The sequence below is a fragment of the Callionymus lyra genome, chromosome 19 (genome assembly GCF_982586985.1).
Source record: "Callionymus lyra chromosome 19, fCalLyr1.hap1.1, whole genome shotgun sequence".
Lineage (NCBI taxonomy): Eukaryota > Metazoa > Chordata > Actinopteri > Syngnathiformes > Callionymidae > Callionymus > Callionymus lyra.
This window is the reverse complement of record NC_141836.1, coordinates 8,073,086-8,098,843: the sequence shown is the minus strand read 5'-3', so window position 1 is coordinate 8,098,843 and position 25,758 is coordinate 8,073,086. Positions and strand designations below refer to the sequence as shown.

Genomic DNA, 25,758 nt, shown 5'->3' with positions numbered 1-25,758 from the left:
TATTTAGCATAAACTTGCTCCTGTTATTTATTGTTTTATTTACAAAAATAATAAATATACAATGTTATTTTTAAATGAAAACCTCAAATTGATAATAAATGCATGTTGGTTTATCTTCAATGATTATCTTCAATATATTCTGCCTATTTTTTTTAAATGTAATTCAATGATATTTATAGTCATTATTTTCAACAAAAATTAAAGATCTTACATTGAATTTTTTTTAGGATACTTTTCTATGGTCTCGTGTATAAAACATGCATAAGACATTAACAAGATACGTTGTTCAGACAGTTTAAAGTCATGTATGGAAACTTAAAAACAATATTTATAAAGTGCATCATAATGTCTGTTGTTTTAACTGAACTCTTGTTGATATTTGTAAAGTTTTGGCATCATTTTCACAATAAAACCTTTATCATGACGGTCTCGCCCGACAAAAGGAAAATGACGCCGACCGACTCTTTGTGTTGTAACAAGGACAGCTCATCCGCCTCCGCCGTCTATTTGGAGATCGGAAGAACATGGACCGAGAGCTGCGAGCAGCTGTTCCGAGGATGAAACATTGTGTTCCGCTGCATCCTGATGAGGGTGTTGCTGTCACTCATCAGCGGGCGGGTGTTCTCCTGGAACACAGCGTGAAAACACTTGAACCTCTGACTGACAGTCTCTTGTCGGAATGACTTTTTTCTCTAAAACTGGAAAACGGCCCCTTTGTTGCTTCTTGTTATTTGGGTCGATGACAGCGAGTCGGTCCAGGACGCTCCACCATCTGCTCCTCTTTCTTACTCCCTGCCCGACAACAGTATCTGTTACCCTCTGACTATAGAAAACGTTCATCTATGCAGCGAGTCCAGATTAAAAATGCATCAGAACATTCGCCAGGATCCAGATCTGTAGCAGCAATTCTTTCTTATCTTGCATCAGGAACAAGTTTTTATATTTCCCTTGAGATGTTGTTCAGAAGCAGAAACTCTGGCTAACTACTCACAATGTACTTCTACTTTTGTCTTGTACAACAACGTATTTTATGGACACGATTTAGTATTTAATGGACACGATCAAGTATTTAATGGACACGATCTAGTATTTATGGACACGATCAAGTATTTAATGGACAAGGTCTAGTATTTAATGGATACGATCTAGTTTTTCGTGGCCACAATCTAATATTTGTGGGCCAATCTACTATTTCATTGCCATGATTGAGTATTTCATGGACACGATAAAGTATTTCATGGACACGATCTTGTATTTTATGGATACAATCTAGTATTTCATGGACACGATCTTGTATTTTATGGATACAATCTAGTATTTCATGGACACGATCTTGTATTTTAAGGATACGATCTAGTATTTTATGGATACGATCTAGTATTTCATGGACACGATCTAGTATTAGATGGACACTATCAAGTATTTTATGGATACAATCTAGTATTTCATGGACACGATCTTGTATTTTAAGGATAAGATCTAGTATTTTATGGATACGATCTAGTATTTCATCGACACGATCTAGTATTTCATGGCCACAATCTAGTATTTAATGGCCGCAATCGACTGTTTTGTGGCCACAATCGGGTATTAAGTGGCCACAATCGAGTTTTTCATGGACACGATCTAGTATTTCATGGACACAATCGAGTATTTAATGGCCACAATCGAGTTTTTCATGGACATGATCGAGTATTTCAAGGCCACAATTGAGTTTTTCATGGACATGGTCTAGTATTTCGTTGCTACAATCGGGTATTAAGTGGCCACAATCAAGTTTTTCATGACCACAATTGAGTATCTCATGGCCACAATCTAGTATTTTATTGACACAATAGAGTATTTCATTGACACAATAGAGTATTTTATGGACACAATGTACTATTTCACGACCACAATCTAGTATTTCATGGCCACAATTTATAGTATGATAGATCCACTTCAGGAACACCACAAATACTGTTCCAGATACGACTACACTGCTACATTTCGTGATCACAATCTAGTATTTCATCGACACAACCTAGTATTTTCTGGCTACACTGAAAATGTAAATAAATAAAAAATATGAGAATAATGTAATTGAATCATGGGAAACATAATAAAATTAACAAAAGATACACATTTTCCCTAAAACAAACAAACAAAAATGCGTCAGAATTGAAAAATATAAAGATAAGAAAGAATTGCGACGATACTGTGAAAGGTTTTCCAAATGTATTAATTGAATTCAAAGTGGATCTGAATCATAACAAAATATTCTGTGTGAAAACATTTTTAATTGTTGTTAATTATGGGAAATCAAATGAAAGGAATAAAAGTTACGATTTTGGCTGAAAAACACTCAAAATGAATGAATAATTGAGAATCCAGTCTCTGACTCCATGAGGGCCACATGAACAAAGAAAACATTTGCCTTTCAACCTCTAACACTCGTGCTTCCAAACACACTCGGCGATGCTCGAGGAATCTGCTGATCTTAAAACTCATCCGAGTCAGAACACGTAAAGGTCGCGTCAAGAAAACGGCCGTCGCCAGCAGAGAAGCTGTTGACGGACGCGTCAACGTCTTGTTTTCGCCGGCAGACAGCTCGTGCTTCTTCTCGCTTCCTCGACAACATCAAGCTGATTATCTGCCTCCATCAGAAAGGAAAAGTTTCAAAAGCCCAGCAGCCGATCTTCAACCGGGGAGAAGCTGCGTCGCCGGTTTTAATGTCGACACTGACGCTTTATTTCAGCGCTCGATCCTGCAGCTGCAACAAAAACTGCTTATTTGTCGTTTGAAGTGGCATCTGAAACATGCAAATGTGCACGAGTGGAAGGAAGGATCGGAATAATCTCTTTGATAACATCGAGGAATGAAACCCGGGAAGAGAAAAACATGATGGATTTGAATTTTATTCATCACGTTCAGCAAAAAAACATACTGCGAGAGAAACACTTCAGGATCACCACAAATACTTTTCCAGATACGATCACACTGCTACGCTTTTGTCACATTTCTTCAAATAAAGAAATTAAAGTGGAAAATATCAGCAATTTGGACATTTCCAACAAAACAAGATCACTGGGATAGAAAAGGGAACGTGGATTCATTTTCAAATGATCTGATAAGAAAATATGTTGGAGAATAAGATCCATAGAACCCAACCCCCTCCTCCATGTCAACCCTTTTCTCAGGGTCTCTTTATTCTGGCTGCTGCCCCCGCGACCCAAGATGAAGAGAAGACCAAGGATGTATCGAGTGATTGTTTTCTTTTGTCTTCACAGTGTTGGATGCCAGAGAGAAAGAGAAATTCATATCATTTGTTGAATTTGTTTACTTTATATCGATTATTACTGTCTGGAAAGATGATTTATGTTGACAAAAAGACCAACATTTATCCTGTAACACTTGACAGGTCGAGTTTAATAATAATCTATATTAATAAACCTGATAAACTATACAATAAAGTGAAACAAACTCTGTATAGAAACCTTGTTTTTGCAAAGAAATCTCCCAGCGTTTCAATGAGATAGATGTTTCTTTTAAAGCAGTTTTCGTTTAAAGTCTGCTATGTTAAAGTAATGTCTATATTTAACTGTTTATTGATGAAAAAATGATATTTTTGAGCAAAGCCTGAGGTTGTATTCATCTATAAATATACATTTTCCTGGATTTTGCTCCAATCTTGGTGGACGCTAGAAAGAAAATCAATATGGATTCTTAGTTTTGTCAGAATCTTTTAGAGATCTGTTCACCCACTTAGAATCGTCATTGATTATGAAACCAAATAACTCGTCAGGACGACAAAAACAAATATGAAAAATCCCCAAAAATTGAAACTACTTCAGAGATATTGGTTTAAAAACATGAAGAAAAACGGGTGAAAAATTCCCGATTGGGATTCCACTTTAAATTTTGTTGTTGGGTCGTCTGAGCTGAGCTAAGACGCACAGTTTATGTCTCATTGAAGTCATTTGACGATATCGACTTCCTCAAATATCTGGATGAATCTTTGAATCTGCTGGTGCTGTGAGTTCTGCTGGTTCATGTTCTTGTGCAGACCTTCTGATCCTTGAACACATGACTACAGCTGGAGTCTGGGACTCAAACCTATATAAATCCTCTTTGTCACGTCAAGTGTGATCAACGGTGGTGTAGCAGTGTGAAGGAATCTCGAGGTCAATCGCCCACAAATAAATCAATTTCAAACCTTGTTCGGTCAAATCGTAGAAAAGGATTTTTTTTTTCTGCCTGGAGAGACGTTTGTCACAGTGTTCATCTCAACACTTCACCGGTCGATGATGTCACACGAGGAAAAGTCAAAGCTCAGCATGAAAGGTTGCACCTGACATGTCATGCATAAATGATGTGAAGGGGGGCGTGGGGGGGGGTAATAAATGGACCCCCGATGGCTTTCTTCCTACGTCACAGCCAGGAAAACACTCTTGGGTAACTTCTCAAGCATGATTGTCACGTTACAAAATTACAGAAATATACAAAGAGCGGTCGTCGTTTTTTTTAAAAAACAGAAGAAGGAAACGGTCCGTCCTCAAAAAGAGTCCCTGCTAACTGACACACCGAGTGACCGGTGGTGCTCGGGCGTGTCCTCGCAGCTCCTGATCATCGTTGTGCTTCGTAAACGCCAGCCCCGCGTTTGTAAACAGTTGTGTTTTTTTGCTACACTCGGGGGGGGGGAAAAACACCGTTGAGGAACCAGCTCCCTCTGAAAGATCCACTTGGGGCGGCGGGAGAAGTTCCTGGTAAACACTTCACATCAGGGGTAGGTAGGTAGGTGGCGGGGGGTCGTGTCACACCAGAGAGGTTATAAAAGAGAAGGTGTTGTTGTTGCTGTCGCTGACAAAGTTGATCCGACACTGCTCCAGGAGGGCGATGTCCCCCAGGGCCAGCTCCGAGAGCAGCTGAGTCGGTTCCGTGTTTGTTGTCAAGACTTTCTGCTTCTCCCGCTGAGCCTCCCCCGCCACCTGATCTCCGCTTCCATCCTCCTCCTCGTCCTCCTCCTCCTCTTCCTCCTCGGTGATGGAGCAGAGGCGAGCGGCGCTGCCCGGGTTATCTGCGGGCGGCTTGTAGTGGCACTGGCCGTTGAGGAGCCTCCGGAGCGGCATGAGCGGCACCGCCTCGTCCCCCAGGAGCTGCTGCTGGCAGTGCCGGAAGTCGCTCTGCCTCTTGAGCCGCTTGAACTCGCTGAACGCCGACGTGGCGTTCTGGTACAAGCTGTGGGCGATGCCTCGCGCCTTCTCCGCCTTGCTCACCAGGACGGCGTGGCACCGCAGCACCACCGCCATGTTCTTCACCTGGTGCCGGTAGATCCACGCCAGGATCTTGGGTCGGCTGGGGTCGGGGGTGCAGTAGGTGATCCTGTTCAGGGAGTACAGCTGCGCCGGCTTCTTCTTCTTCTTGTCGGCGCTCATCCGGATGCCCTGCGGCCCGACGCTCAGCCGCATCTTCACGCTCTGCTCGCCGAAGTTGCTCTTCTCCCAGATCTTGGCCACCGCCTCCCGGGCGCACCCGTCCCCCTTGGCCAGGATGGTGACCACGCTGCCCAGGTACCGCACGGTGTAAGTGGGCTCCTCCTTGTTGAGCTCCACCTTCTGCCGCTTGGTGTGGAAGATGCTGCCCACCCAGTCGAAGGGGCAGTCGGGCAGCAGGTCGGGGCAGGAGCGCAGCAGGGACGCCAGGATGGACTGGTAGGTGAGCCCCGTCCCCAGGCTCTTGGGCTTCATCTTGGCCTCGTCCTCCGCCAGCACAAACTTGTTCCTCCTCCAGGGCAGCATGGTCCGTCAGGAGTTGGAGCACTTTGTTTCAGGCTCCGGAGAGGAGCCGCGATGGAGGAACGAACCGAAAAGCTGCTGCCGTGTGGAGCTGAGCCGAGAGAGTGAGAGCCGGAGTCCTCCCCCCCTCGCTCGCCCCTCCTTCCGCCGCCCATGCTGTCTGCATCATGCAGCGTTGAAAGTGCAGGAGCCCGAGAACCCTCCCCGCCTCCTTGTTTTCACTCCAAATGGCTCCATTCCAGAGCATTATATATCTGTCTCGCTTTCGCTCCTCTGTATTTATGCTTCCTGTAAACCCGAGCGAGGCACCGCCGCCCTCGCCGTCACTCCCGGGAGCTTTATGTGTCCGCCTGATTCGAGGAAAAGTAATTGCGGACCTGGAAAGTGAAATCCTCCTGTTAATGAGGTAAAGATTAAACTTTCACAATCCTGTTAGAGAATCCGATAACTTCATTAAACCGGCGATGGATTTACGAACGTCGTCCGTCTTCATCCCCGGGAGGGGGGGCTGGGGGGGGGGTGGTCGGTAATAACGACCGGTGTTGAGACGTCGACCCTGGCTTTCCAGTCGCTTCTTTGTGTCCCTGGGATCCTGGCGGGGCCGGACATAAACTGCAGGGTCAGCTCAGGCTGCAGAACTTAATCAAAGTTGAGAAATGAATCATGAGTTCTGTGACTCTCAGCCTCGGTACAACAGTAAAGTACAGGGAAACCTTTTTTCTTTTATTTTGACACATAGTACTACATATTCAAATATATTTTATCGAGCTACAGTCAGGAACGTAACGCACCTTGTGCTAAAGACTCAAGATTTAATTAAACAGTACAACTTGGTGGGAGACACTAAAAAAGTGAACTCCCATGATGCCTTTCTACACACTCTAGTTAGTAAAGGCTTATTGGTCGCTGGAATACCGTATTTAAATTCCACGTCTATGTTGCTGTACTAAAAGGTATTGACGGCTGCGTTTGCTTGGCTGGGCGGCCAAGCGTTGTGGCAGCTCTCCCGGTAAATGTTAAGGGGTTTCCTGGCACCTCATATGCAACGTTGAGTTTGTAAGTTCAAATAAATGTTGTTCATTTAAACAAGTCAATAATTGAACGGTCGCTTAAAGTGGTTTTCGCGATGTAACCCCCGTAACAAACGAGGGAACTCTGTATTTTTTAAACAGTTTAAAAAAAAATGCTACTTTGAGTATGGGTTGCAGAAAAAGAAACCTTCAAATAAGTGAGGTTTCAAAATGACCTTGATACGCTTGAAAAATAAAAAGTATATCATCAAAATAATAATTAAAATACTAGCTAATACATTCAATTGCAAAAAACTTACCAGGATGCTTTTAATTAAACCCCAAGTTTTCTAAATATTATTTTTTTCAATGTAGACTGAATAATGTGTATTTTATTATTTTTTAATATATATGACATTTGAGTTTAGAAAAAGGCAAATTAAATAGATCAAGTACACACTCTATCTCGAGTTCTATCTTTTTACATTTACATTTATATATAATAAATATATTTCACTGCAGAATACTCAGTCAAAATCTACTTTAAATGTTGAGGACACAAACTCCAAAAACATAAAAGTCCATTGAACTACATGTTTCAATAAAGTTTTACCTTACCTTACCTTACCTTATGTTTAAACATGTGTTTCTTAAAAGATTAATGCTATAAATGTTGGATTTGTGACCCATTTGTTCACTTTGGTATTTATTTTATAGTTAAAATAAAAAAAAAATTCAAAGCATTTCACAAAAACACATTTGAAAATACAAATACATTGTATTAAGACAAACGGCACATGTAAAAAATATATGTAACAACGAAATCTAACAATAAACATTCACAGTATAAATATATATATGTATATTTAATAAATAAATGATTTAAAATCATACAACAAGCAATGATACAAATACAATATAATAATATAATATACAGTAATGATAATTAAATTAATTAAAAATAATGACACATTGAAATTAAATATGCACAGTTATAAAAGTAAATAAGCTTCTATGTATAAAAAAACATCAGTGGCTACACAGCCAGTAAAACGGCGTCTGGACTTCCTCACAGAAAGAGAATAATTTATAAAAGAAAGAGTTGCAACAAGAAGAATCACCGTCGGAGTCGCTGCTGCTGCTGCTGCTGTTCATACAGGAGGAGGAAGAAAACCATCGTTACTGTGGCAACACCGAGGTGGAGGAATGTCCAAATGTTTCAGGGCCGTGAATCAACGGAATCATGTCTTATTCATCCGCTTTCTTCCAGTTACTTCTGTGAAAATACTTTCATCGTGGTTGAGTTTGAAATGTCAGAAGGTGGTTTGAGTTTACGAGACAATGTTTGAGGATCTTCTCTCCTCGGTGAGATGTGATCTAATCGCCATCAGGCCTCGTCTGGAGCCAGAATGAAAAAAAAGTCTAGCAGTAAACAGTCGCCATGAATCACCTCGAGAGACGTGACGTCTGGACGTTTGTCGTGGTCGTGTTTTGTACCAACTCAAGTATTTGTACGTCAAGTATCAGTACAGGTCGAACAAGCAGACATTTTGAAAGTACTCTTTATTAAGTAAGTAAGTAAGTAGGTAATATTTATTTATATAGCGCTTTTCGAGACCAGGGTCACAAAGCGCTTAAACAATCAAAACAATACTCAAAAAAGTACATACTTTAAAGATCAAGATAATACTGAGAACAACACACTATTAGAAGTACAAGTTGAAGGCGTAGAAAGTTCTATATTTCAGGATATTTCACAATACCTTGAGTCTGGAAAAGTAAAACTTTGTGACAAATAGTTAAAAGTTACAGATGTAGTAGAAAAAAACACAAAAAAAAACATGATTACTATATGTTGGAATGTTGTATGTATTTCAAAGGTTGTAACTTTCAATTTTCTTTGTTGAAATGTAAAAAAGTATTTGATTATTTGAATTCAACGATTTGTGTATTTAAAGGTGGAATTATTAATAATAACTTCTTTTTTTTTTAAATATACACGTACAGTTTAATATTGTTTTGCCAAGAATTCTAAATGAAACTTGACTTTGAATACGTTGAAACTCTCCGCCAATCAGGCGACACGCTGACAGTCATGTGACGCTTCAATCAACAAGCGAGCACTAATACACCAACATTTTATGTTGAATTCAAACGTCTACAAATTAAATTACATTGAATTTACAACATTTATTTTTTAATTATTGGAATAACAATATCAAACTGCATGTAAAACAATATTCAAACTTTTTAATTCACTTTATGTTTTCTAACTATACATATATTTATAATATATATTTTAATAAATTGTTTAAAACTCTTGTCAAAAGGACTCGTTTCAACATTTTAAATGTGAAATTCAATCATTAAATATACAGATGACGCTGATATACTTCCATACAGTTGTACTAGTATCACCAGTCATAGTTTAAGATACAAGCAAAGGTTATTTTATTGTGGATTTATGAGAAATTAAAATGTTATTACGTGAAAATGATGGACTTAAATGACACAAAAGGATCAATCTATTGTTTATTCTGAGATATTTCTCAGTTAAATAGACTTTGTTCGCCCTCGAAAGTGACCTTGATGTTTCCGCCCTGAAGTCTCACCTTCCGTTCTTCCTTCCTTTCATCGACGTTGTCTTCTAGTGTTGTGTCGCTCGGCTCTAATTGAATGGGGTCGTGTCTTCATCGTGCTCCACGCTCGCCCGGCGCCGTCTAATCAATGAGAGCGGCCCGGGCGGAGAAGGTTCCGCTCGCGGACCGATGATTTATGGAGGTACGTGAGGCCGCTGCTAACAACGGGTCGAGGCTCCGGGTCTCTGCTGCAGAACCACGGCTCGCGGACAAACAGAAGCAGATTGAAAATTGACCCGTTAAATGAGACTAAATCAATATCATCTCATTTTCCCCTGCAGTGGTTTCCAGACGTCTGAGAGGGGGGGGGGTGGTCTCGGGGTCGACTCCCCCTCATTCACGCTCCACCACGGAACAGGAAGTGATTTATTAGTTTGCATGTAAGGTCAAGAGAAAATAAGATATCATTAGCCTCACAAAAGAGGAGGTCGCAGGGAATTATTCGAGCAGATCCTGAACCGAACACGACCCGTTTTATCTCGAGAGTTGATTGGAAACTGTTTGAAGAAAAGACGAGACAAGTTTCAGGGTTTTTTGGTGTTTAAATGTTTAAATTTAAGGCTTGAATGGGTGTGAAATAGATTTTTCTGTGTAGATTGAACTGTTATCTGATGAGTTCTTTCCTATAAAGGTATATAAAGGTTGTTTCTTAGTTTTTCAGTTAAAAAGTTAAATACATGTAAATTTAAATATTTTAAATTAAAAATTATTAATCATTTTAATTTTTAAAAAAGTTACTTTAAATATTAAATATAAGAAAAAAAAATTTAAATAAGTTGCTTCAATTAAAAATAAATTATAAATGAAAAAATAAGTTGCTTCAATAAAAAAAAAGCTTGTGTCAATGAAAAGAAACTTTTTAAATAAAAAGAAAATAATTCTTTAATCACAAACTAGTGTTTACTTTTACTTTAAAAACTTTAATTTAGAAAAGTTGCCTCCATAAAAAAGTTGCTTCAATCAAAACACTTTAATTTCTTAAAAATATTTCTTAGATTAAATAATTAAATTAAATATAAGAATGTTGCTTCAAACAAAAAAAGTAATTAAAATGATTTGCTTCAATCAAAAACAAATGTTTTCAATTGAAACAAACATTTTTTTTTTAATCAAAATAATCAATTAGAAAAAAAATCAAATAATTCAATTCAATATAAGAATGTTGCTTCAAACAACTAAATCAATAAAAAACAAGTTATAATTGAAAAAAGAAACTTGCTATGATAATAAAAAGCTTGTTTCAATCAAAATAAATGTTTGAAATTTTAAAAGACTATATTTAATCAAAAAATTGCTTCAAACAAAACAAATATTTTCAATTAAAAACAAGAAAAAATCAAGAATAAAATTAAATATTAAAAAGGTTTTTGCACATTTTTTTTAAGTTGCTTAAATCCAAAAATTAAATTGAAAAGAACAATGTTGCTTCAAACCAAAATAAATTAAATTTAAATTAATTAAAATTAATATATTAATTAATATTAGATCAAAATAGTTAGTTTGTACATGACCTCATGAAGGTCCCATAAATACAGTCACTTCTTCTTTGCAGTGATTTCAGTTCATGGTTCCAGCAACAGATCAAGTGTAAATGTTAATGGTTTTCTCACCATCAGTGTGTGATGAACACGCGTCCGTTAATGTCAGTCGTCAATCACCACCGAGCGTCTAACGTCGATGGAACGACGACCTCTTGGGTCGCCGTCCTCTCGCTGGAAGAATGGAAGCTTCTTGGAAATTCAACTCGCAACCCTGAGACAGTGATGCTCAGCGATGATCCATCAAAGTGTTATCTTAATTCCACCGACACTGAAGCTCAACTATCACGGTATTGTTCAATCAGCCCCTCTAGGTGTGTGTGTGTGTGTGTGTGTGCGTGGGTGTGTGTGTGTGTGTGTGTGTGTTCGAATCCAACTTTATTGACGTGACAGAAGTGCCGACTCAGGGAATCACCTCGGGCTGACGACGTCTCCCAAAAATCAACCTGACGTGTGAAACTACGTGCAAATGACAATTTTACGCTGAAGTTTGATGGAGAGTAAAAAAAAAAGTTGTGTTTACATCTGCGGCAGAAGAACAGTGGTGTTCTTCTCTCTCTCTCTCTCTCTCTCTTTCTCTTTCTCTTTCTCTCTCTTTCTCTCTCTTTCTCTCTTTCTTTTCTTCGGAGAGGAAGAGTTTCTGCTGAGCAGGTTCTGTTCCTGTGACTTTGTTACTCTGTGACTGAATAATGAATGATTTTCTCTCCAGTCTTGAGCTCCACCTCCAGTCCTGCTACATAACTCAGTCATGTCTAATGTTAAATATGTCTCATAATGTACTACAACAGTCAGCATTACAAAACCTGGCTGCAGAACTACCTTCTCAGGCCCCCCACGTGCTCTCTCCAGCCCCTAGTTTGCAGACGGCTTCCTACTCTCAAAAAGCCCCTACTTTCTACTTACAGCTACTTGGTCTCTCAGGCCCCTCGACCTGCAGACCCCCACCTCCCTCCTCAGGCCCCTCGACCTGCAGACCCCCAACTCTCCTCTCAGGCCCCTCGACCTGCAGACCCCCAACTCCCTCCTCAGACCCCTCGACCTGCAGACCCCCAACTCTCCTCTCAGGCCCCTCGACCTGCAGACCCCCAACTCCCTCCTCAGACCCCTCGACCCGCAGACCCCCAACTCCCTCCTCAGACCCCTCGACCTGCAGACCCTCAACTCTCCTCTCAGGCCCCTCGACCTGATGTTCACAAGACTTGCGACTATTTAAAAAGCTGTAATTTTCTTAAAATTTGAGCTACAAAGATCTGTTGTTGGGTTTAAAACCTTCACTTTGCGGATGAATACGGCCATATGGATGAATGGATGGATGGATGAATGGATGGATGGATGAATGGATGGCTGATAATTGATGGATGGATGGATGGATGAATGGATGGATGGATGAATGGATGGATGGATGAATGGATGGCTGATAATTGATGGATGGATGGATGGATGAATGGATGGATGGATGGATGGATGGATGGATGGATGGATGGATGGCTGATAATTGATGGATGTATGATGGATGAATGAATGGATGGCTGATAATTGATGGATGGATGATGGATGAATGGATGGCTGATAATTGATGGATGGATGGATGAATGGATGGATGGATGGCTGATGATGGATGGATGGATGGATGGATGGATGGATGGATGGATGGATGGATGGATGGATGGATGGATGGATGGATGGAAGGATGGATGATGGTGGTTGGATGGCTGGATGGACAGACGGATGGATGGATGGATGGATGGATGGACAGACGGATTGATGGATGGATGGATGGATGGATGGATGGATGGATGGATGGATGGATGGATGGATGGATGGATGGATGGCTGGAAGGATGGATGATGGTGGTTGGATGGCTGGATGGACAGATGGACAGATGGATTGATGGATGAATGGATGGATGATGGATGAATGGATGGATGGATGAGCTGAGAGGATGGATGATGGATGGATGGACGGATGGATGGATAGATACTGGTTTCCACTTTCCTAGAAGACTCAGAGTGACCATGAGAGTTTAAATCAAAGTAATAAAATAGTTTCACCTCAGTCTGTGAATAACAATGAACCTCATTTATATTCTGGATGATATGAGCCCAGTCTGGGGGCCCGGTCCAGGTGGCCCCGACCTGCAGGGTCAAGTTTAATAACATCTCCAAAACGGCACCTGCATGTCCTTCCAAAGACAGGATGAAACAAATGGAAGATACTATGAATGACTATGAATGGATGTTTTGAACCAAGGATTTATCAACGATCGTTCTCAAAATAAAAGGATGACATCATCACCCGCGGTTGTCGTGGTTACTCACAATTTTTGCCACTTTAAAAGCAAAATGATATATAATATGAACAAAAAAACATGCATTCCATATGTTATACATTTGTTACTCAGGAATCAACATTGTTTTTGGCATTAATAATAAACATTTCGACATTTTATGTATGTTTAAAAATCTCGTTTTCTTTAAATGTTTTGTCTTGAAAATAACATTTGCGATTTGAATTTGTATTATTATTATTATTAATGAAACGACCAATTCACCTAGTTTATGTTTTCTTTTTTACTAACGTTTGACTCAAAATATTCAATATGCAAGACGTAAACAGGAAGTTGAAATTATCAGCTCTTTAGCAGCTGCGGTAGAACGGCGACCCCTGCTGTCCGAACGTGTTACTACAGCGTCATGCGTCTGTTGACATTCGCTCGTCTTTGGCTCTTTGTGGAGGAGTGAAGCCTTTTCCAGGTCTGACTTTGATTCCTTGTCTTTCTTCACTTGTTTACTGACGGATCTGACGCTGTGTCGCCGATAAATACATCATCAATCGACACATTCCTCACAAAACGATGATACTAGCAACAGGCTAGGTTAGCATACATGCTAACGTTGAACTGAACTCAGGAAGGTTTTTTTCAAGGATATTATCTAAACTCAAGATACTCGTATGTAAACTGTAAGAATTAATTCACTATATTTTTAATTTCGTCCAACATTAGTATTATTTTTCGGTTTCTATTACATAAGAACCAAACGTTAGCATAACTCAGGCAGAATAAATACATGACAATAAAATGATAATAGTTTAATTCAAACACAAATATTTAGGGACATCAAGTACATTTCAATCGGCATTATTTTTCCAATTTGACTTTTGCTTTGTTTTGTGATGTTTAAAAACTATCGGGGGAAGTTTATGATTCCACTTCCTGTTTTGACTTTTCTGTTATATCTTCTTTTCCATCATACATTTGTTTTCATAAATCTTTCCCTTATGTTCTTTATTAAAAAAATAAATGGTGGTTTTAAGGATTAAACACTTGATATATTTTTGGACAGACTTTCTGCTTGGTTTCGATTCTATTAATAACCCTGTGTGTTATTAAATTGTCTTCTAGAGAATCCCAGGCGGACGGGGGTCCAGGATGGAGTCCGGTGGGAAAATCTCAACGGTCCAGATCGTGGTTCTGGCCACGAGCTCGGCTCTGACGGCTCTTTTTTACTCCATCTACCGCAGCAGAGTGACTTCAGTCACCAGGTTAAAGGTCAGTCTCGTGAACTTTCCACATCTCCTGACGTTTAATAGGTTAAAAACTAGTATTTGAGAACTGATTCCAGATCTATTTTCCTGCTTTATGGTGACGCTCCTGTAGTAAGTAAGTAAGTAAGTAATATTTATTTATATAGGAAGCAAAGATCGTTTCTATCGACCAGGACTTGAAAAACTTGCTGTCGGAAACTCCGGGAAGGTGTGTCCCCTACGCTGTCATAGAAGGTACGACAAGTATTATCAAATCTATTCAAACATCGACTCAATATCTTAGTTATAGTAAACAAATCTATACTTTCTATTATTCACAATTGTCTTGTTGATTTTGTAACCATCAATTTATCTTTAATATTAAAACCCGATCAAAAATGATGTTCAATTAGATTTTCCGGTCGACTCTTTTTAGTTTTTTACTTTCATTCGTGTGTTTTAAACAAAGAAGCTGATTTTGATTTGCATAATATAAGAGTACTTGTGTCAAAATCAACATAAAATAAAGATATATAAATGTTTTAGTGTTAAAAATGTGATTTTTCCGGACCAAGAAAGTGAGTAAAGGAATAAATAATAACTAAACACTGGTGACGCGTTTCCTTGCTATACAAAATAAAAATTGTTTTCCTACTTTTGCTTGACAATTCAATAAGTAATTACACCTGACGGGGGCAGTCTTGCGTTTTCTATCCTCACTTGACTCTAACTATACCTGTTATTCTGACGTTTGAGCAAGTAAATATGAAACTATCCCGTTTTAATTATTGCTTGATTTGCTCTAGCAGGTTCATTTTATGAATACATTTTAAAAGCAGATTTAAAATTATTACATGTTATTTCAAACGTGTATAAAATGAATATTTTTTTACATATAAAAGAAAGAAATTCCCATAAGAATGAAGCCAAAAGAAAGCACACAATCATTTATTTAAAAATAAAGTTTTTCCTCTTTTTTCATTACTCTTCAGTTAGTAGAAATTGAAGAAATTTTTCAACATATTTCAGTCACAATCAATGAGAAAACTGTGGTATTGGAATAATAGGGATCAATAAAGTTGTACCTTACCTTACCTTATTAACTAGTGAAGTCTTGTGCTTCATTTTTCCTACGTGTGCATGACCTCCACCTGACCCCTGCAGGTGTGGTGCGGTCGGTGAAGGAAACGCTCAGCAGTCAGTTCGTGGACAACTGTAAGGCCGTGATCGAGCGACTGACGCTGAAGGAGGAGAAGATGGTGTGGAATCGCACGACACACATATGGTAATAATGATAGTTTGAAACCTTTTTTCAATCATTTATTTCACTCTAGGAGTGTGGATTAGACTCTGTCAATACAGGGTCAACAATACAATATATAGTGATACTGTAGTAACGTGTATATATGTGTAGTATTGTCCAGTACTTGACTCTGGTGTTGTGATACTGTAGTAACAAGTATATATGTGTAGTATTGTCGAGTACTTGACTCTGGTGTTGCAGAATTTACAGACCACATGACTCTTGACGAAGTCAAAACTGCTTTCATTTGTTTTCAAGCCAAAATATGTCAAAACATCAGCTTTAAAAGCTGCTGGAGTCAATGTATCCTCTCGTCCTCAGGCATCGGGATTTTGCGGGATTTCATTGTTCTTTTTAACTGTGAAGGACATATCGACCGCTGCCATCTAGTGGACGGAAGATTAATTGAAACATAAAAATGAACAAATGCCGTAAATATCTACACAAAATTAAATTATTTTGTTTTATTCACAAATTAAAAATAAATAATAATAACTCCGATTAAAATAAAATATGATTGGAGATACTATTACCCACAATGCTGTGGAAAACTATGGATTTAGATTTCTTTAAATATGAACCTGGAAGTCTTTTGTAAATATAGAACTATAATAGATTATAATATAAATAATCTGAAATTGTGGCAGTTTTTTAATAAACTGAAAGGACCATGACTATCAGGATGGATGATCTGATCTCAAACGTCTGCAGGAACAGCACGGAGAAGATCATCCACCAGAGAACCAACACCGTCCCCTTCGCGCTCGCGTCCCACGACGACGGCATCGAGACCACGGTCCGGATCATCCGCCCGCTCGACGCCTCGGAGCTGAACCTGGAGACCACCTACGAGAACTTCCACCCCACCGTCCAGTCCCTGTCCAGCACCATCGGACACTTCATCAGCGGCGAGCGCCCCAAAGGCATCCACGAGACGGAGGAGATGCTGCGGGTGGGCGACAGCGTCACGGCCGTGGGCGAGCTGGTCCTGGACAACAACCTGGTCAAGCTGCAGCCCCCCAAGCAGGGCTTCACCTTCTTCCTCACCCGCTCCGACTTCGAGAGCCTGCTGAGGAAGCAGAGCAACAGCGTGAGGCTGTGGCGGATCCTGACGGCCGTCTGCGGCGCCGCCGCCTGCTCCGTGCTGCTGGTCCTGCTGTGGAAGCAGCTGAAGCTCCGCCGGCGGCGCAGGAAGGAGCAGAGTCTGATGGACGAGTTCAAGGAGCTGCAGAAGAAGCGCATGCGCGAGCTCAACGTGGAGGAGAGCAGCGTGGCGGCCAACAGCTGCAGCGTCTGCTTCGGCCGCCAGCGCTCCTGCGTCTTCCTGGAGTGCAGCCACGTCTGCACGTGCACGCCCTGCTACGAGCTGCTGCCCGAGCCCAAGAAGTGCCCGATCTGCCGGGCGGACATCGTGCGCGTCGTGCAGCTGTACATGAGCTGATCACGACCACGGACTGAGAGGACACTAGCTAATGCAAATATTCACTGTGTGTCTTCATTTATATGTTGCAATAAACTTCCAGCCTCCACATTAAATCCCTGTGATGACTGAGGACGAGAGGATACAGTGGAGTCCAGCAGCTTTTAAAGCAGATGTTTGGACATATTTTGGTTTGAAAACAAATGAAATCAGTTTTGACTTCGTCAAGAGTCATGTGGTCTGTAAATACTACAACACCAGAGTCAAGTACTCGACAATACTACAAATATATACTTGTTACTACACTATCACAACACCAGAGTCAAGTACTCGACAATACTACAAATATATACTTGTTACTACAGTATCACAACACCAGAGTCAAGTATTCGACAATACTACACATATATACTTGGTACTACACTATCACAACACCAGAGTCAAGTACTCGACAATACTACACATATATACTTGTTACTACAGTATCACAACACCAGAGTCAAGTATTCGACAATACTACACATATATACTTGGTACTACACTATCACAACACCAGAGTCAAGTACTCGACAATACTACACATATATACTTGTTACTACAGTATCACAACACCAGAGTCAAGTACTGGACAATACTACACATATATACTTGTTCCTACAGTATCACAACACCAGAGTCAAGTATTCAACAATACTACACATATATACTTGGTACTACACTATCACAACACCAGAGTCAAGTACTCGACAATACTACACATATATACTTGTTACTACACTATCACAACACCAGAGTCAAGTACTGGACAATACTACACATATATACTTGTTACTACACTATAACAACACTAGAGTCAAGTACTGGACAATACTACACATATATACTTCTTACTACAGTATCACAACACCAGAGTCAAGTACTGGACAATACTACACATATATACTTGTTACTACAGTATCACAACACCAGAGTCAAGTATTCGACAATACTACACATATATACTTGGTACTACACTATCACAACACCAGAGTCAAGTACTGGACAATACTACACATATATACTTGTTACTACAGTATCACAACACCAGAGTCAAGTACTGGACAATACTACACATATATACTTGTTACGACACTATAACAACACCAGAGTCACGTACTGGACAATACTACACATATATACGTGTTACTACAGTATCACAAATCCAGAGTCAAGTACTGGACAATACTACACATATATACTTGTTCCTACAGTATCACAAATCCAGAGTCAAGTACTGGACAATACTACACATATATACTTGTTCCTACAGTATCACAAATCCAGAGTCAAGTACTGGACAATACTACACATATATACTTGTTCCTACAGTATCACAAATCCAGTCAAGTACTGGACAATACTACACATATATCCTTGTAACTACACTATAACAACACTAGAGTCAAGTACTGGACAATACTACACATATATACTTGTTCCTACAGTATCACAACACCAGAGTCAAGTACTCGACAATACTACACATATATACTTGTTACTACAGTATCACAACACCAGAGTCAAGTACTGGACAATACTACACATATATACTTGTTCCTACAGTATCACAACACCAGAGTCAAGTATTCAACAATACTACACATATATACTTGGTACTACACTATCACAACACCAGAGTCAAGTACTCGACAATACTACACATATATACTTGTTACTACACTATCACAACACCAGAGTCAAGTACTGGACAATACTACACATATATACTTGTTACTACACTATAACAACACTAGAGTCAAGTACTGGACAATACTACACATATATACTTCTTACTACAGTATCACAACACCAGAGTCAAGTACTGGACAATACTACACATATATACTTGTTACTACAGTATCACAACACCAGAGTCAAGTATTCGACAATACTACACATATATACTTGGTACTACACTATCACAACACCAGAGTCAAGTACTGGACAATACTACACATATATACTTGTTACTACAGTATCACAACACCAGAGTCAAGTACTGGACAATACTACACATATATACTTGTTACGACACTATAACAACACCAGAGTCACGTACTGGACAATACTACACATATATACGTGTTACTACAGTATCACAAATCCAGAGTCAAGTACTGGACAATACTACACATATATACTTGTTCCTACAGTATCACAAATCCAGAGTCAAGTACTGGACAATACTACACATATATACTTGTTCCTACAGTATCACAAATCCAGAGTCAAGTACTGGACAATACTACACATATATACTTGTTCCTACAGTATCACAAATCCAGTCAAGTACTGGACAATACTACACATATATCCTTGTAACTACACTATAACAACACTAGAGTCAAGTACTGGACAATACTACACATATATACTTGTTCCTACAGTATCACAAATCCAGAGTCAAGTACTGGACAATACTACACATATATACTTGTTACTACAGTATCACAAATCCAGAGTCAAGTACTGGACAATACTACACATATATACTTGTTCCTACAGTATCACAAATCCAGAGTCAAGTACTGGACAATACTACACATATATACTTGTTCCTACAGTATCACAAATCCAGAGTCAAGTACTGGACAATACTACACATATATACTTGTTCCTACAGTATCACAAATCCAGAGTCAAGTACTGGACAATACTACACATATATACTTGTTACGACACTATAACAACACCAGAGTCACGTACTGGACAATACTACACATATATACGTGTTACTACAGTATCACAAATCCAGAGTCAAGTACTGGACAATACTACACATATATACTTGTTCCTACAGTATCACAAATCCAGAGTCAAGTACTGGACAATACTACACATATATACTTGTTCCTACAGTATCACAAATCCAGAGTCAAGTACTGGACAATACTACACATATATACTTGTTCCTACAGTATCACAAATCCAGTCAAGTACTGGACAATACTACACATATATCCTTGTAACTACACTATAACAACACTAGAGTCAAGTACTGGACAATACTACACATATATACTTGTTCCTACAGTATCACAAATCCAGAGTCAAGTACTGGACAATACTACACATATATACTTGTTACTACAGTATCACAAATCCAGAGTCAAGTACTGGACAATACTACACATATATACTTGTTCCTACAGTATCACAAATCCAGTCAAGTACTGGACAATACTACACATATATCCTTGTAACTACACTATAACAACACTAGAGTCAAGTACTCGACAATACTACACATATATACTTGTTCCTATAGTATCACAACACCAGAGTCAAGTACTTGACAATACTACACATATATACTTGTTACTACAGTATCACAAATCCAGAGTCAAGTACTGGACAATACTACACATATATACTTGTTCCTACAGTATCACAAATCCAGTCAAGTACTGGACAATACTACACATATATCTTGTAACTACACTATAACAACACTAGAGTCAAGTACTCGACAATACTACACATATATACGTGTTCCTATAGTATCACAACACCAGAGTCAAGTACTTGACAATACTACACATATATACTTGTTACTCCAGTACTGTATCACTATGTATTGTATCCTTGCCTCTGTATCATGATATGTACCGTATCACCAGGTTCTTGTCAATACACACCTCTATATATACTGTACATGTATGATTAAGGACCCTAAATCCCCAACCCCCAGTCCGGGGACCAGTATCGGTCCATGAGACAATGTTACGGGGCCACACAGAAATAATTAAAATATATATATTTTCTGCTATTGCTACTTCTGAAAAGTCTTTCAATCGGAAAGAAAAAGACTTGGCCTGTGACTCTTGACACGTAAAGACGCTTGTATGAAAAGATAAGCCGGTAAACTAGTGAAAAGAGTGAAACTAAAACTCTATATGAGACCCTCTTGTTGCAGAACTGGTCCAGAGCTCCTGCTGATCCACCTTAAAGGTCGACTAATGTCAAACTTCAGCTCTCATGACTCACTCACTAATGTTGGTCTTTCTCTCTTAAGTTGGAGTGAGTCCGTCATCATGACCATGTTTTGAACTTATTACTTTAATAGAGTTTGAAATCTTGGCGAACGAGAGGTTACGAGAGCGGACTCCATTATGATGTAATAATGGCTTCACTCCTCCAGCCAGCTGTAATAACGCCCGCTTTGTTTGTACAACGAGTCCCTTTGAATTGGAGACTTCCAAAGGATTGAAGACGCGTGGTGACAAACCTAGGCGTTTGACCAATCACAGCAGAGTGGGCGTGGTTATGGCAAACGAGATTATATCTCCAGAAAGACGAGGTGTTTTCAGTGGGTGGGGGCTTAAGATAATTTTTTAACGTCAATATTTAAATGGAAAGTAAGTAAGTAAGTAAGTAATATTTATTTATATAGCGCTTTTCGAGACCAGGGTCACAGAGCGCTTAAACAATCAAAACAATACTCAATAAAGTATATACTTTAAAGATCAAGATAATATTGAGAACAACACAGGAGTTCGAGAAATTCAAGGAAAAGCCTGAACGAATAGAAACGTCTTAAGATGTTCCTTAAAGGAGTCAGTAGATCCATCAAAGAAGAGTTTTATTTTATAATTAAAAGGCAAACATTCTCAGCGGTTTTTGATTTTTGTGTTACAATTAAACTTCTGTCCGCTAGATGGCAGCAGTAATTACAACCTCTGTAGCTAAAGGAACAATGAATACCAGGGATGCCTGAGGACGAGAGGATACAGTCGACTCCAGCAGCTTAAGATGTTCCTTAAAGGAGTCAGTAGACTCCATCGAAAGCAAGTTTTTGTACAAACTGACACAAACTGATGATACAACTTTAACACACACGCAAGTACACACATTTGTTGAGCTTAAATACATATTTTTTCGTGCACTTGTGGTTCTTTTTTTGGCGGTAAAGCACTTTTATTGTTGCTTTTTTTTTTATTGGAAGGTGGTTTCGTGAATAAATCTTTTGACATTAAAGTGGCACAAAAAAGGTTGGGGGCCCCCCGATATAAGCCAAATGGACTTCTCCTCGTATTTCAAGAGTACATCTAATATCCGAAAGCTTAGGAAGACATAAACCTTCACGTCGTTCCTCTTAAGTCCACGATCTCAGACACAAACACGACTTGTTCCCTTGTTCACGCTCAGCCTCCATGAAAGCGACGCCATGGAAACCTCCGGGGGCCGCAGCATCCCGAGCCTCCTGTAAGGCAGTGAGTCATCAAAGACATTCCCTCCATTATCCCCCACTTAAGGGGCTTGAATATCAACACCACGAGGGCCCGGCAGAAGTGAGTGCTGCAGACACACACACTCGCCTAATGAGTTGTTTTTTTTTCCCCTGTTCACTCGACTCAAAGCAACACGATCCTTGTTTTCTGTCGTCGCATCAGCATCGACTGGGTTTAACTTGTGACGCGTGTCTGCTCCGAACATAAGTGATCGTAATGAGGATGTTTTTACTCTCAAGTATAGTAATTATAACACGTCAATACACGCATTCAATCCGGCGAAACTGTTCACTTTGACACACGTCAAGGCGGCGTTTTCGGCGCCGGATCAAAAACCTCGTTAAGTTTGTCACGCGTCGATAATTACGACACGTCAACGTCTCGTGATGAACGTGTGCGTCGTCGGTGACATTATGTTGTGTTTGTGTGGATATAAGAAATGTCTTGAAACCTGTAGTAAAAAAAAAGGCGCATTTTCCAATTAAACAATCCAATTTGACAAAGAAGAACAAGTACATCTACAGTTAATCACTCATGATTCTATTTATGTGGCCGTCACGAGGTCAAAGGTCATGTAGAAACAATTTTGCGGGATTTCATTGTCCTTTTAACTGACATATCGACCGCTGCCATCTAGTGGACGGAAGATTAATTGAAACATAAAAATGAACAAATGCCGTAAATATCTACATGAAATTTAATTTAATTTTTTTTTTAAATAAAGACCTTAAGAAAAACTTAGGTAAACTAAAACAAATTTTATTTTGAATGTATTTCTAGTATTTTTGTTTATCGTCCCTCAAAGATATTTAAGTGAATATAAAAATATTAATTGGATAAAAAGTGCTTTTATATCAGATTAGTTGTAAAAAAAATTACAATAAAATTGTAGCATATTGATAGAAAAAGTCCTGAGCTGAAGTTTTTTTTTTCAAAATCCACCACGTATTGTAGTATAATTGTATCACTACTTGTGTGAGAAAGGAATTAGGGATGACAGGAACTTGGTCGTTAAAGGAGTGAACACCATCTCTGACCTTTGGGATAATAACTCGTCCTCGCTTTCTTTTTTTTGATGGAAACCTTTGGAGTACGATAATGAACAACCACGAGGAAGATCTAACAGCGAACTAACAGCTCTGTGCTTCAGACCAACATGTAAACTCTGTGTTATTCTCCTTTTCTCACTTGTATACAAGTTAATTGCATTATTCTGATCCATATCTGATTTCTGTTCCTTGTTTAAGTAAAACCGTTACCCACATATTTAGCTTTATTTTATACTTTTCGCTCCTTTATCGCTATCATTATCCGATAAATAATGTCATTGTTCCTTCTTAAAACAAGATTATGTTTGTATTAATGTTGGATTCAATTATATTTATTTGATGTTCATTTTCTATCTATACCTAATAATGCTTTTACTTTTGTTACACTTAAAAAATAATCTATTAAAACACGTTTTAAATACATTATATTTTTCTATATAAACACAACTCATTTCTAGTTTCTCTAGAACAACACAATTTGGTGTTTTTCTCCTCAGGGAAATCTCGCCCAAAACTCCAAGAAGGTTAACAACGACTAACTTCCGGGTCGTAAACAAGAACCTTCGTCTACCATCCATTTCCCAGCATGCCCTTTTTTAAATGCCAGCAGACAATCTAAAGTCGCTTCCGTTCCCGACAAGCCGCCGCTCAGCTCCGTCAGACTTCGTCTCTCCGACCTCGGCAGGTACTTGAAGAGACAGTCGGAACATTGTCTGCCAGATGCTTGGCTTATTAGTGGGATCCTGGTCTGCAGCAGCGAGTTCTGTGTCGTTGTTACTGACTTCTTTTTTTTCTCCAGCCTCCCGTGGTTGTGACGGCGGCTCAGGAATGAGCTCCACGTCCGCCCACGAGTCGGCGTGACCGACTCTGTGATGAGGAGGTGTTACGGAACACAAGTGATGATGGTGTCGCATGCATGTCGCTCGCAGGTCACAGTCACCTGCTCCTACATGTAAACTCCCTCATTTACAGTGACATGAACGCTCTCTACTGTAACGATACGATTTATACGATCTCGCAGATTCATCGGCCCCTTAGAGGAATAGAAATCAGATTTGGATTTAAATAACGTAATTTACTTGTATGCAAGAGAGAAAGGAGAATAACACAGAGTTTACATGTTGGTCTGAAGCTCACTGACAGTTAAAGAGCTGCTGAACATGAAAACAGGTAAAATCTTCTTAAATATTAAGTTTTTTTGTGATATAAATTAAAATACATTAAGCCATATTATAAGTGACATAAATACAGTGTACTAGCAGGACAATGCATCAATATTTCCTCACACTAAGTTATAGTTCAAGAGCTTCTGAACATGAAAAACAGGTCATAGTTTCTCAACTATAAAGGTTTTTACTATATTAATTAAAATATAATGTAAACTAATAATAGTGACATAACTACAGTGTATTAACAGGACAATAAATCAATATTTCCTCAGTAAAACTTCACTAACTTATAGTTCAAGAGCTGCTGAACATGAAAACCAGGTCATATCTTCCCAATAATAAGGTTTTTTGATTACACAAGGAAAACTTTATTATGGTTTAATATTAGTGACAGAAATACTGTGTACTAACAGGACAATAAATCAATATTTCCCCTGTGAAAATGCATAAAACTGCAAGAAAAAACATCACGTCAAATATTGATTTTTTTTTTTTTTTCAAATTTTGTTTTAATTAAAAATATATTAGGCTTTTGTATTAATGACATACATAAAGTGTACCAACAGGACAATTGATCTATATTTTCTCAGTAAAAATGCATAAAACGTTCTCTCTTATAGTTCAAGACCTGCTGAACAATGATATGGAGTCAGTTTTAACTAATATTTCAATATTAGTGTCTTTTATGATTTTAATACGCTCTTGTTTAATGTTCATGTAAAAGAAATACGTGGTAAAACAGATCATAGAAGCAAATATATATATATATATATATATATTTTTTTTTTTACAAAAAACACAAGAATAACTACTTAATCAATTGAAATAATTTTTTTTTTTTGAAAATCTATAGCTTTTTTTGAACCACATAACAAATCTGCAGCACATCTGGGACAAGATTAAGAATAGATATGTACATCGAGAGCTGGTTTTATCCACAAATGACTGGAACTAGGTCAGTTTGGGAAATGTATTTAACTCAGGGGCCACATTTTATAAAGTGGCGGTTCTGAGGGGCCGTCAAGCAAACATAAAGGAGCAGAAATTATAAAATCAAGTCA

General features: G+C 38.9%; 2 protein-coding genes across 3 annotated transcripts; one reads left to right on the top strand and one right to left on the bottom strand.

Moving 5' to 3' along the window:
* Positions 1-2,252: 2,252 nt before the first annotated feature.
* On the bottom strand, positions 2,253-5,872 carry fam43b (family with sequence similarity 43 member B). Its single transcript, XM_087782224.1, has one exon. It carries the CDS (start codon positions 5,775-5,777, stop codon positions 4,794-4,796), a length of 984 nt encoding a protein of 327 aa, XP_087638350.1. The 5' UTR covers positions 5,778-5,872; the 3' UTR covers positions 2,253-4,793.
* A 7,744-nt stretch (positions 5,873-13,616) lies between these two features.
* mul1 (mitochondrial E3 ubiquitin protein ligase 1) lies at positions 13,617-17,433 on the top strand. Of its 2 annotated transcripts, none has more exons than XM_087782114.1 (5): positions 13,617-13,714; positions 14,365-14,511; positions 14,654-14,741; positions 15,651-15,771; positions 16,501-17,433. In XM_087782114.1, exons 2-5 carry the CDS (start codon positions 14,392-14,394, stop codon positions 17,228-17,230), a joined length of 1,059 nt encoding a protein of 352 aa, XP_087638240.1. In that variant the 5' UTR covers positions 13,617-13,714; positions 14,365-14,391; the 3' UTR covers positions 17,231-17,433. The 2 variants fall into 2 exon arrangements, with proteins under 2 accessions (XP_087638240.1, XP_087638241.1); XM_087782115.1 differs by lacking the exon at positions 13,617-13,714 and adding an exon at positions 13,818-13,922.
* The last annotated feature ends 8,325 nt before the right edge of the window (positions 17,434-25,758 follow it).